General features: G+C 61.2%; 1 protein-coding gene across 1 annotated transcript in view; it reads right to left on the bottom strand.

The window, feature by feature from the left end:
* Positions 1-2,940: 2,940 nt before the first annotated feature.
* NAV1 (neuron navigator 1) overlaps positions 2,941-12,092 on the bottom strand; it is a 78,963-nt gene continuing 69,811 nt past the window's right edge. Inside the window, 13 exon segments of the mRNA XM_075115281.1 lie at positions 2,941-6,828; positions 7,345-7,542; positions 7,781-7,899; positions 8,423-8,619; positions 8,893-8,964; positions 9,169-9,323; positions 9,431-9,666; positions 9,765-9,924; positions 10,089-10,184; positions 10,304-10,401; positions 10,613-10,787; positions 10,929-11,091; positions 11,186-11,382. Of these exon segments, the coding sequence (XP_074971382.1) occupies positions 6,733-6,828; positions 7,345-7,542; positions 7,781-7,899; positions 8,423-8,619; positions 8,893-8,964; positions 9,169-9,323; positions 9,431-9,666; positions 9,765-9,924; positions 10,089-10,184; positions 10,304-10,401; positions 10,613-10,787; positions 10,929-11,091; positions 11,186-11,382 (1,962 nt within the window). The 3' untranslated portion in view covers positions 2,941-6,732.

Below are 12,092 nucleotides of genomic sequence, written 5' to 3'. Positions count from 1 at the left end.
GGATTCCTGCTTGGCATCACATGCAGGGGCTCTAACAGCTCGAGGTGCCGGTGGGACGCGCCAGTTGTGCCGGAGGGAAGGGAACGCTGGGCCGGGGGGATCTGACGTGCTGCTGCCGGGAAAGATGATGCCTGGTGTGGGGAGGGGGACCCTGGGGTCCCAGCCCAGCTGGGACCTGCAGCACCCGACACCGCTGCACACCCCAGGTCACCTCTGGGCACTGGGTACACCCCCAAGGGCACCCCTGGGTGCCACGTGGCTGTGACGGCTCACCCCACAGCCCCAGAAATGGGATTGCCTCTAAACTGGAGATAAGGTACGGAACTGGCTGGATGGCCATGTCCAAAGGATTACAGTCAACATCTTAATGTCCAAATGGGAACCAGCAAGGAGCAGCATCCCTCAGGGGTCCATACTGGGACCAGTACTGTGTAATATCTTCATCAACAACATAGGCAGTGGGAGCAAGTGCACCCTCAGCAAGTTTGCGGATGACACCAAGCCGAGGGGTGCCGTCAATACACTTGCGGGAAGGGATGCCGTCCAGAGGGAGCTGCGCAGGCTGGAGGAGCAGGCCCATGCAAAGCTCATCGGGTTCAACAAGGCCAAGTGCAAGGTCCTGCACCAGGGCCAGGCCAATCCCCGCTATCCGAACAGACTGGGGATGGGTGGGCGGGTGGGTGGATGGATGGATGGAGAGCAGCCCTGGGGAGGAGGACCTGGGGATGCGGCTGGGTGACAAATCAGACATGAGCTGGCAACGTGCGCTTGGAGCCCAGAAAGCCAGCTGCATCCTGGGCTGCACCAGAAGTGTGGCTTCTCCCACTCTGCCCCGCTCTGTGAGACCCCCCTGCAGCACTGCATCCAGCTCTGGGCTCTCAGCACAGGGAGGACATGGAGCTGCTGGAGTGGGGCCAGAGGGGGCACAGAAATGCTCCGAGGGCTGGAGCCCCTCTGCTGCGAGGCCGGGCTGGAAGAGTTGGGGTTGTTCAGCCTGGGGAAGAGAAGGCTGCGGGGAGACCTTATTGCGGCATTTCCATAAATAAAGGGGGCTTCTAAGACATAAGGAAGAAATGTTTTACGTGGAGGGTGGTGGGTCACTGGAGCAGGTTGCCCAGAAAAGCTGTGAATGCCCCATCCCTGGCAGTGTTCAAGGCCAGGCTGGACGGGCTCTGAGCAACCTGAAGTAGTGAGAGTCACCCCTGCTCATTGCGGGGGGTGGGAACTGGTCCAACACAAACTGCTCTCTGCTCTGTGGTTCTATGTTTTTCATAGAACATAGGGCTGCATTTCCCTGGGGAGGGAGAGGCTGCTGGCGCAAAGGCTGTGTGTCACCCTGGGAGGACCTGCTGGGTGCTGCTATATCTACACTGGGTGCTGCTGTGCCTAGACCGGGTGCAGCAGCCCAGGGGTGCTGCCGCACACGCCAGGCACAGTGCCCGAGGGACGCTGTACCTGGTGGCTGAGGCTGCACACCCGGCGCTGTCGTACACACGGTGTGGTACCGGCAGGTGCTACTGTACATACACGGTGGTTGTACCCAACGTGTCCAGGTGCTACCGGGGTCCCCGTGCCCTGCGTGAGGGCAGGGTGCACTGCCGCTCCCTTTCTCAGCCCTCCCAACCCTGCACCAACCACCCCGCACCACAGAGACACCCACGAGCTCCCACCGGCTGCTGAAGGCAGGGGAAGGGACCCTGCATGGGGGGCCACATCCCTGCTACAGCACCGCGCCCATGGGTGCTGTTTCCCAAGCTAAATGGACCCTTCCCTGCCTGTCACCCTTGAAACATGCAGCTGAGTTTTCCCAAATGCAGGTGTCCAGCTGAAATCAAAGTGTCAGCGATGTCCCTGTGTGGTCCCTCTGCATCCCCCCCACCCGGGTACCAATGCTTCTGGCTCGCTGGCTCTGCACCGTGACTGCCAGGCTGGAAATCCCTGCGGGGCCACCACACATAGGGCCCAGCACCCAGCATGGGACCCTTCTGCTGCGCTGCTGCCGGCTCTGCTGCTGGCTCTTCCTGCCTGCACAGGGCCACAGAGCAAGCACGGGCTGGGGAGCATGCACGTGACTCGCCTCTGCGGGTGACGGGCCGTGGCTCCCCAAAACCAGTCCCGCTTTCCAGGTTCAGGGTTGCACCCACTGGTAATGCCCTTACGTGAACCCACCCGCTGGACAGGAGCACCGGAGCCGACGGGAAGTGCCCTCTCCTGGCCTTGCATTCGCCACTGCAGCCTGTCACAACTCATCACCAGCCTGTGATTAATGGCTCCTGGAGCATCTGTCCCCACTTCAGCATCGCTCTCCACCGAGCAGAACGCAGCTTTCGAGCTGCCCCGCGGGGGTCCGGGATCTCCCTTCCTCTCAGCTGGCATCTGCATCCTCGCCCTCACCGCGTGCCCCGCCGCAGGGCAGAGCGCCCTGTCGCTGCTCGAGGGACACTGTCCCATGGCTGTCCCCCTGCGCTGGAGACGCGGGCTGGCATCCACCACCACCACCGTGGCCCTTTCAGAGGGGAGGTGGGGACATGGCGGGGTGGAAGCGGCCCAGCGGGGATGCCCACCTGCCCTGAGCCCCCTGCTCCTTCCTGCACACTCCAGGTACGATCCACCCCTGCCCCAGAAGGAACCCCCACTTTCAGCATCTTGCAGAACTGTCAGGATTTCAAACTAGGAGCGTTTCTGCACACTCCAGACTTAAACAGGAGCGCTACCTTGGGAGAGGGGTCCCCAGCCGATAAAACCACTCCCAGCATCTCACAAAACAGCCAAGATTTCAAACTAGGGGTGTTTCTACAAAGCCCCCCTCCCTGGATTTTGCAGCAGGGCATCCACCGAAGACAGGGGTTGGCATGTGGCAGCACAAGCACAGCTGTCCTACCCCACTCCCGCGCAGGGACAGGCCCGCGGTCTCCCGCACACAGGACCAGCAGCCAGGCGGTACAGGAGATAACTTTATTGAATCCAATGGTGTTAGACAGACGACCGAGAAGAGACATGCCGGTTGGTGCGGGCAGCGTGGGCAGCAGGAGCTGACTTGGTGCAAGGCTGGATTTGTTTCTGTCTTTCGTAATATCCTCAAGCCTTTTCCTGGCTTCCTTTTATACTTCTTTTAAAATTTATTTTAAGTAAAAACAACTAATTGTGGAAAGAGTCCAGATGGTGTTTGTTCCCTATGATTGTTCCCGCAGCTATGTACAACGTGGGGTTGGGTCTCAACATCAGGTATAAAATGGAGCGAGTTTACAAACTTGGAGAAGGCAAGGGAAAAGCAAAGACAGACAGGCGAGAGCAGTAGAAATCTGGACCAAAATCTTAAAGAGAAATTTAAAAAGTGCTATAAAACCCCTCGGCAGGAATACCATGCAGTTAAGAAACACAAAACCCAGTCAGTTACACAGATCATCTAAAACAGGAATTTGTCCATTTCATCTTTTATTTAATTAAAAAAAGGTTGTTTGTTTTTAATAGAAAAAAGCTAAAATTGTAAGGTTCGGGCCACTGGGCGGCAGCAGCTCGAGGGGGCAGGGGGTGAGGTGCTGGCAGCTCCCAGCTCCAGCCCCTCAGACAGGCTCCTGGCACTCCCAGGGGCCACGGGCACCTTTGGAGGCGGCGGGACCCCTGGGGGGTGATGGGCACCTTTTGGGTGGGTTTGTGACAGATACCTTTGGGGGGTCACAGGCACCTCTGGGGGCAATAGGCACCCTTAGGCATGACGGCTCCTAGAGGGTGACCAGCGCCCTTGGGGGTGACAGGTACCCTTAGGGGTGACAGGGGGACGTGTTAGTGCAATCCTTGGGCCCGTCCCCTGGGGAACAAAGGGGCACAGCCCACAGACACCGGCAGCCCTGGGGGACACTCGGTCCCCAGAGAGCTGCCACGCACGGGGACATGGGCTGCTCGGTGTACGCCAGGAGGAACCATCAGAGCCCATCCCCTCCAGGAAGGTGAGCCCAGCGAAAGCCCCCGCCATGCCCCAGGCCAGGGCACTCCAGCAGGCACAGCCCTCGCCCTTCCCCCCCCACCTCAAGGATTCCTCCTGATTTACACCACAGTGTGCTGCTCGCCTCCAGCAAGCCCTGGCTGAGGTGATGGGGAAACGGGCAGCCCCGCACTGGGAAAGGATGGGACAAGCTCCCAGGGAACAGGCTCGGAGACACCTGGCAGCGCAGCCCCAGGCAAGCCGGTGCCAGGGACAGTTTGGTCACTGTTTGTGTGTTTGGCTGTGGGGCTGTCAAAAAAGAAAGTCAGGCCCAGCCAAGGCTGCCTGCAGGCCATGCAAAGCGAGAGGGGGGCATGATGCCTCAGGGCACCCAGGCACGGGGCAGCCCCCAAAGGTGCATCATGCCCTTTCCATTGGGCACCGGAGGGCAAGAGGGGCTGGAGGGGACCTGGGTCCCCACCACTGGCCTCGAGCGGCTGCTGAGCCAGTGTCTCGTACAATCAGAAAAGAAGTCAGCACAGCACAGTTGTCACAGAGTACAAAAAGAATAAAAAAAAAAAAACCCAACCAAAAAAAAAAGGAAAGAGGCACAGGGCCAGGCCCCACCAACTCACGCAGGGCGTTCGACTACAGATCTATTTACATCAAGTCCTTAGCCGACGGCGGCAACACAAGAGAAGGCAAACGGAAAGCCCTAGCGTCCAAGCCAGCGTGGGGAGGGACATCCCTGTGCAAAGGGGCCGGGCTAGCCGGCCCCGGGCGGCAGCGGGGAGACGGCAGGGAGGCTGTCGGACAGACGGAGAAGTGAGCACCATGGGTCGCACGCGCCGCGGCCGGGATGCGCCAGCCGGCCCCGGGCGGCAAGGCAAGACGCACCAGCTGAGAGAGCACCAAGGGCAGAGGTGGCGGCTGCCTCCAAGCGGTGCCGGCGGCAAGGCCGGGCCTTGGAGAAGATGCCTGGTTTGGAGGGTTGTGAGGCGTCCCTGAAGGCCACACCAGCCACAGCACTGAGGGGCTGAGGCTGCCCGGTCCCTGTCCTGGTAGGGCTCAGGGACAGGATAGGCTTGGCAGACCCGGCCCTGGGGTCACCTCTCCCCAAAAGGCTCGCCGGGGCCCCAGCTGAGTGCAGGGACTGAGCTGGGTGGCAGCAGAGGTGAGCAGCGGGGGCCCTGAGCCCAGCTGGGCTCAGGGAGGGAGGTGTTGGCCCAGCAGAGCACCCTGCAGCCGTGCCTAGGGACGGGGAAGCGAGGTGTGCTGAAGGCATCAGCCCCAGCTTGGCAGTGCTCAGGCTGGTGCCAGCACCCCCAGCCCAGCCCAGCGGGGTTTAGGGACAGTCATAGGACCCTGCCGCCAGAGCGGGCTGTGACAACGCCACCCCAAGCACCACATGTCCCCTTCCCGCACAGCTGGGAATTAAGGCACCACGGCAGCACCGGGGCTGATCCCCTTGTGCCAGGAGCCTCGCCTGTGACGTTACATGGTAGGTCCAAGGGAACATGTGGCAGCCCTAAGGTGGTGCCAGAGCACTAACACGGGGCACGGCCAGACCCTGCCGGCCACAAGGCGCAGGAAGGCCCAGGGCCTTGGGGAGTGGTGGCAGGGGGACTAGCCCCAGGCACAGCTCCTGAGCCTGGCGGCACCGAGGTGACACGGGGCAGGTTGTGGCCCCCCAGCACTGAGGGGACAGAGCAGGCGTCCGGCTGCCCAGAGATGGGGCAGCAGCACCCTCCCCCAGCCCGGGCCTCAGCCAGTGCCAGGAACCTTGGGGAGGGGGTGCCTCAAGGCATCCTGGCCTGGTGGGAGACCCCGTCCCCAGGGCCAGACTCTGCTTTGCTTCTGGGGCAGGGGGAGCCACCAGGCAAGGGGCTGCTCTGGGAGCATCCTGCTACCACCAGCTGCCAAGTCCCATCTCAGCCAAGCTGTGAGGCCCCGGTAGGTGGGTTCAGGGACTGGAGATCATCCAGTGAGCACCAGTTTCATGACAGAGGTGGTTTGAGTGGTGGAACCAACAGCTGCAAAAGAAACCAAAGGGAAAGGGAGCTGCTTACAGGGAAGCGGTGGACACGGGGCTGTGGGCTCCAGGCCAGGAGAGCAAAGGACCTGAACAAAAAAAGGGACCAAAGCAAAGTCTGGACTCGGCCAAAGGAAAATGGGAGGGGGAAAACAAAATAAAATAACCAAAGCAGGGTTTATTGGGCTGTCCTGGTCGCAGCGGCTGCCATGCAAGTGAAACGGGGAACATACAAAGACAGCAGCAAGAGCCATGCTCCTCCTTGGCCAACGCAAGGCAACCACTTCCTGCGGCAGCGGCTCCCTCATCGCCTGCCCTTGGATCTGTCTGGCTGGGTGGAGAGGAAGCTGGAGACCCTTACACCCGCACTCTTGTCCTGCAGCCACACGTTCCTCCTGTGTCCCCCAGCTTTGGCCCAGGTGGCTCCCGCGGGGTCCCTGCCCCACGCAGGGGCCTTCCTGCGGCTCCCAGGAGCAGAGGCTCAGCCACATCGGTCGCCCTGGCCCCAAAGCCCGAGAGTTTGCAAGAGAGACAGAAAAAAACCAAGAAGAGAAACCAAGATTCTCCTACCCCCAGGGTTGGGAGGGGAGATGGCACCTCGTGCTCTCCCATGGATGAGCCGAGCTTCCCCACGCTCCGCCGGACACACCGGAGCCCCAGTCCTCTCCACTCACTCGCCAGCCCCGCAACTCCAGGATACCAAAGGAAAAGGAGAGCAGCCCAACGGGAGCGGTGGCTGGCGGTGGCTCCCCTCTGCCTGGGCCGGCATGTCCGGGCCTCACAGAGTCGACTGCAGGTCGGGATCCACCATGGTCTCACGGTCTGGAGACTCGATGTAGTTGGCGGCTTCCTGGAGCTTCAGCAGCATTGCCATCTACGAGGGGGAAAAAGGTCCGTGGATGCCCTGGGGAGGCCAAGGCCACCAGGCCTTCCTTGCCTTCCCATACAAACCAGCCACCCCAAGAAGCTCCTCAGAGTACAGCAAAGCCTGGAGATGCTGCAAAATCCCTCCCTGTCACCAGGACCTGGCCATGGAGGCATGGTGGGGGGCCAGGCCCCAGCACATCAGCAGGCATCAGCTGTGGCAGGCTGTTGTCTGCTAGCAGTCTCTCTGGGTGACACACCGGGACATGCATGTGCAAGGCTGCGTGTGCCTGCTCGTGGCTGTGATGCCTGTTCACTGGCACATCACAATGTGCCTCGGTGCGCAGCCTGCCCGTGCCACCATCCCAAGCCCACTGCTCCTCCCAAGACTGAAAATGTTTCTGCATCCCCAAATCTGACTTTTTATGCTGAAAAATAACTGGGGAAGCAAAGCTCCACATTGCTCTCCCCTCTCCACCAGCACTGCCCAGCCCACCTCCCAGTGCCTGGCGCAGCAGGGCTGTACCAGAGGGTCCGAGTCCAGGGAGCTGGGTGTCGTGTCTTTGACGGTGCGCTCCTCGGGAGGGGAAACGGTGCTGTGGGGCCCAACGGTGGGCGGGGGCAGGTGATACAGCTTGGACTGATCCTGCTGCGCTGATGGCCAGGGCAGGGTGTCCCGCACCCACTCCACAGGGTCCTCCCAGGCTGCCTTCTGCCCGTGGACCTGCAGGAAGGGAGCAAGCAGCAGCCACCTCTTCAGCACATGCCAGAGCTGGTGACGTGGCACTCCAAGTCCCCCCAGGACAGCGCTATGTCCTGCTCCAGCCACAGGGCAGGGACTGACAAAGATGCCACCTGTGCCCAAAGTCCCAGTGCCTCCCCGCTCACCACCCCGTTAGACTGCTGCAGCATCGTGTCCCCGAGCACTGCTGGTTTGCATTCCCACATGCAACTCTGGGTACCTTAAGCCCATCTTTTGCCCCTTCCTGCAGGTAAGGGATGATGGAGTTGTTCCACAGGTCGATGAACCAGGTCCGGAAATCCTCAATTCCAATGGGGCAGGACAGGAAGAAGCAGGGACCTGCAGGGGGAATGCAGAGAGTGAAAATGGGAGCTGGGTTCCCCTGCGCTAGTCACTGGCCCCGTGGCAGCGCAGCACCACAGTGGGCAAGCTTGGCTATGCAGAGTGCCCTGGGCTCAGCCATCTCCTGGGAGCAGTGTCCGGGCAGTGTCTGACTGACACACATGGGCAGGAAGCAAGCTCCTGGGCAAGTAACAGGGCTGCTAGGTTCCACCTACCCCCCAAAAGCATGGCAAGGCAAAGGGACACTGGCCTGGGAAGACACAGCTCCTCTGTGCCCAGGGAAAAGTGCCAGTAAGACAGGCAGCCTTGGCTGACACCACAGTGACACCTCCCACAGGGCATGGGAACAAATGCCACCCAAGAGGAACACTTGTATGCACTGTTCACCAGCTTTTGTTTGTGTGGGACTGGGGGGCACGGGGCAGTACATCAGCTCCCCAAGCTCCTTTGGGGGGGATTTGCCCCAGTCCCTAGGGGCTCCCAGCAGTGCCAGGTAGAGGAGGGAGATGTGCAGCCATACCGATGAGGAAGTCAGAGGTGCTGTGTTTCTCCAGGAAGGTGTGCAAGTGGTACCAGAGCTTGGGCACCCAGTCCAGCACACGCAGCAGCTCCTCCTTGTTAGCATTGATGTCAGTGTCCGACTCCAGCAGCTTCCGCCGCAGGTAGCGCACCAGGAAGCCATTGGCTGGCTCCACGTTGTTTGAGAAGGTCAGCATCCTGAGGGAAAGACTCGGGTGTTCAGGGCTGGGTCTCCACACAAGCTGCCCAGCTCCCCAGCACCCTCGGGGGACCTCCTGGCACCCCCACACTGCACGTGCCCAAGGTTGGGACATCAGGTCCTTCTGGGATGGCAGGGACAGGTGTGGGGCTTGGTCCTCATCAGGGTTCCCAGTCACAGGATGTGTCCTCAGGACTGCCCAGGGGCCGAAGTGATGGACTCAGCCCTCCCCAGCCCCACGGGGATGGTCCCCAGGGATGTATGATTCCCACCTGAAGCTGAGATGGAGGCCATGGTTCGGGGTCATCTTCACAGGCTGGTTGGTGGTCCCAATGATGTAGGGGCTGAGTGAGTGAGTGACAGAAACAGGATCCATGAGAAAAAGCACCCTGCATCACCCCCACCCATGGCAAAGCTGATCTGAGCGCAGCAGCCATGCTCAGCCATGCAGCCTCATCTCCACGAGCCCAGGGATCTTGCAGAGAGCAGCGGGGAGCACACGTATGCCCAGGAGATGGCACCGGAGGAGGGTGCAGTGGGGCTCTCACCATTTGTGGTACTTGCAGGTGAGCGCGCCATTGACGAGCTCACTGATGGAGCCCGCCTCGCTGAGGTCGTCCAGGAGGATCACCAGCGGCACATCCGCCATGCCCGTCTCCCGGTCGATCTGGTTGGCCAGGTTGGAGAGGTACAGCTGCAGGTCCTGCAACGAACAGGCCAGGTGTCACACATGGGGCCGTGGCATGGCTGCCAGAGGGGACTGCAGCACCAGTGCCAACAGGGACACTCCTGGCTGCTGCGTGCCCTCACCTTGCAGGACTGCTGGTGCATGTTGAAGGTGCTGACGATGCCCTCGGTGACTTCCCGGCCCGAGCGCTCCACCAGGTACTCAGCCAGGCGGTTGGTCAGGTAGGTCTTGCCGGTGCCGCTGGGTCCCGAGAGGATGAGCCGCCGGTGCTTCAGCAGGAGGCTGATGTAATGCTGCATCATGGGCTTGGGGATGAGCGTCTCAAACACTAGGCTGTCCACACACTTCTCTTTCAAGCCTGCAGGCAGGAGAAGGCTGTGGGTCCCGCTCACGCCCCACGACACTGTGAGGCAGAGGGAGGATGGAACAGCAATGTAGCCTCTCCGCCACACTGACCTTTGAGCGTCACAACGATGCTGGTCAGGCCCCGGCGGCACAGCGGCAGCTCTGGCGGCTCTGTGTCCAGGACCCGCTTGATGTGACTGATGCTGTAGCCATAGACAGACTCGGTGCTGAGCCCCAGTGTGGAAGCAGGATCCATCTTGGTGATGTAATCCTAGATGGACAAGGACAGGGCTGTCAGTGCCCCTAAGGGCTGGCAGGGAGCAAGCGGTGCTCAGCAGCTCCAGAAGACCCCAGTAAGGACCTGGGCCAAGAAGCACCAGGCATGGTGGAACAGTGTAAAAGGATAGCTCTTGGAAGGAGTCCTCAGGATCCTACCTTGAAGACCTGGCAGACAGCCTCATCCAGCATCTTCCAGTCTACCTTCCCGCTGACCTTGGTCCAGCCCAGGAAAAACTCCTGCTGCTTGAGGTCCTAGAAGCCGAGATATGCAGAGTTGGAGTACTGCATCCAGCCACAGAGAGGCGTCCTCTGCCCCTTGTCCAGGGCCATAGCACTGGGACAGGTCAGGGTCCCATACAGCCCACACTTACCCCCTTGATGATGTGCTGCGGCGGCATGCGTACCACAATCCGCAGCATCAGCTCGTCCTTCTGGGTGCCAGTGCTGACAGCGTCCATGGGGGACACATCTAGGGGCGCAGCAGTGAGGCTGGGCCGGCACAGAGAGCCGAGCCACCGGGCCTGACCGTGCCCAGCCTGAGCTAAACCCTGCTGCGGCTGATTGTGGCACCAGTGGCGTTACAGATCCCCATGCACAGCTGCCTCCAGGTGAGCAGCAGCACATTCCAACCACACACATCTCTGTCCCATCCCTCCCCCGTCTGCCAGCATCACCCCTACCTGTGTCGCCCAGGTTGGGGCTGAAGGCATGGCCAAGGGTGAGACCCAGGGAGCGGCGTGGTGAAGAGGAGGCTGACGTGCTCGTGACGTGGCCGGGAACAGAGCCTGGCACTGCTGAGGGCCCCGGAGCCACTTTGAGCCGGTCATTCTCAGCCTTCAGGAGATCCACCTCCAGCTGGGGAAGAATGAGTTATGGCACAGGGTAAGGAGCTAGAAGCCAGCTGCGTCCCGGGGCTGCAGCACAGCTGTGGGGGTGCAGGGACCGTGGTTACCCAGGTGCTCAGAGCCAGGCAGGCTCCTGACAGTGGTCCCTCACCTGCATGTTGTGCATGGTCTCCCGCAGCTGCTCCAGCTGGTGGGCTGAGTTGAGGGCCTCCAGGCGGATGTCTGTCAGCTTCATCTCCTTCTCCCACAGCTCTGACCGCAGTTCTGACACCTCCTTCTTCTCTGGCTCACCCTCACCGTGGGCCTGGAAAAGCCTAGGCCAAGAGATAGCCAGAGTCATGAATGCAGGAGCCTGCAGCCACCACGACCGACCCTCCCCACCCCATGCTGACCCCTGGCCCCACGTACTCAGCTGTGTCGATGCCCACGGAGGAGGATGTGGAGGATTTGATAGAGGGTGAGGCAGTCTCCGTGGAGCCATGCTGCAGCTTTGGGGAGGAGGGCGCTGACGAGTCCGGCGTGGCAATCTCCTCGATGTCCGAGTAAGACGAGGCTGATTTGGGTCCCTTCTTGATGCTGAAGGCTTTGTTGAAGGAGCTGCGTAGCTAGAAGGAGATGGAAATACTCTTGTTAGGGATGGCCTGACAGTGCAGCCTTGCAAGCAGAGACCTGGCCCGGTCCTGCCCCAGGGCCCCTGTCTGCCCAGGCCCCACAGACAGTCCGAGCTGGTACCAGTAACACCGTATCGTTCACCGAGGCGACACTGTGCCCTGCCACTGCCCCGGGCGAGGCACTGGCCTGACCCAGCTCTGCTGGCACAGCCGATGGATGGGGGTGCACAGCCCTTTGTGCAACACTCCAGCTTCCAGCCTGGACAGCACCGATCAGCCCCACAGAGTGGGACCCATGTCCTGGGCAGGCTTCCCCCAGCCCTGCTCCCCACCAGCACCCACATCGGGGTGTTCAGGCACTGCACCAGCACCCTGGTCCATTAGGAAGGGCCAACTCAGCCCTCACATTCACCCCACCACAGCCATCCCAGCAAGTGGAGTTCAGGGGGACATCCCCCCCCCTCCAGCCACTGCAGAGCCGGGGTCCTGGTGCAAGGGGACAATTTCAGCCCCACACCCCACTCTGCCCTGTGGGGCCCTCCTGGAAGTGCAGAAGGCCAGCCAGCCCCCCGCAAGATGTCACCAGGGGTCCCGGCCAGACATGCAACATGCACATAGCACACACAGAGCAGCGGGTGGGTGAGCCAGGGAGGGCGAATGGACACTGCAGAGCAGTCAAACTGGGCCTGGGTTCCGCTTACGCA

The sequence above is a fragment of the Phalacrocorax aristotelis genome, chromosome 21 (assembly GCF_949628215.1).
Source record: "Phalacrocorax aristotelis chromosome 21, bGulAri2.1, whole genome shotgun sequence".
NCBI classification, from domain to species: domain Eukaryota; kingdom Metazoa; phylum Chordata; class Aves; order Suliformes; family Phalacrocoracidae; genus Phalacrocorax; species Phalacrocorax aristotelis.
Note: the sequence above shows the minus strand (reverse complement) of the source record. Positions and strands in the feature narration are given on the sequence as shown.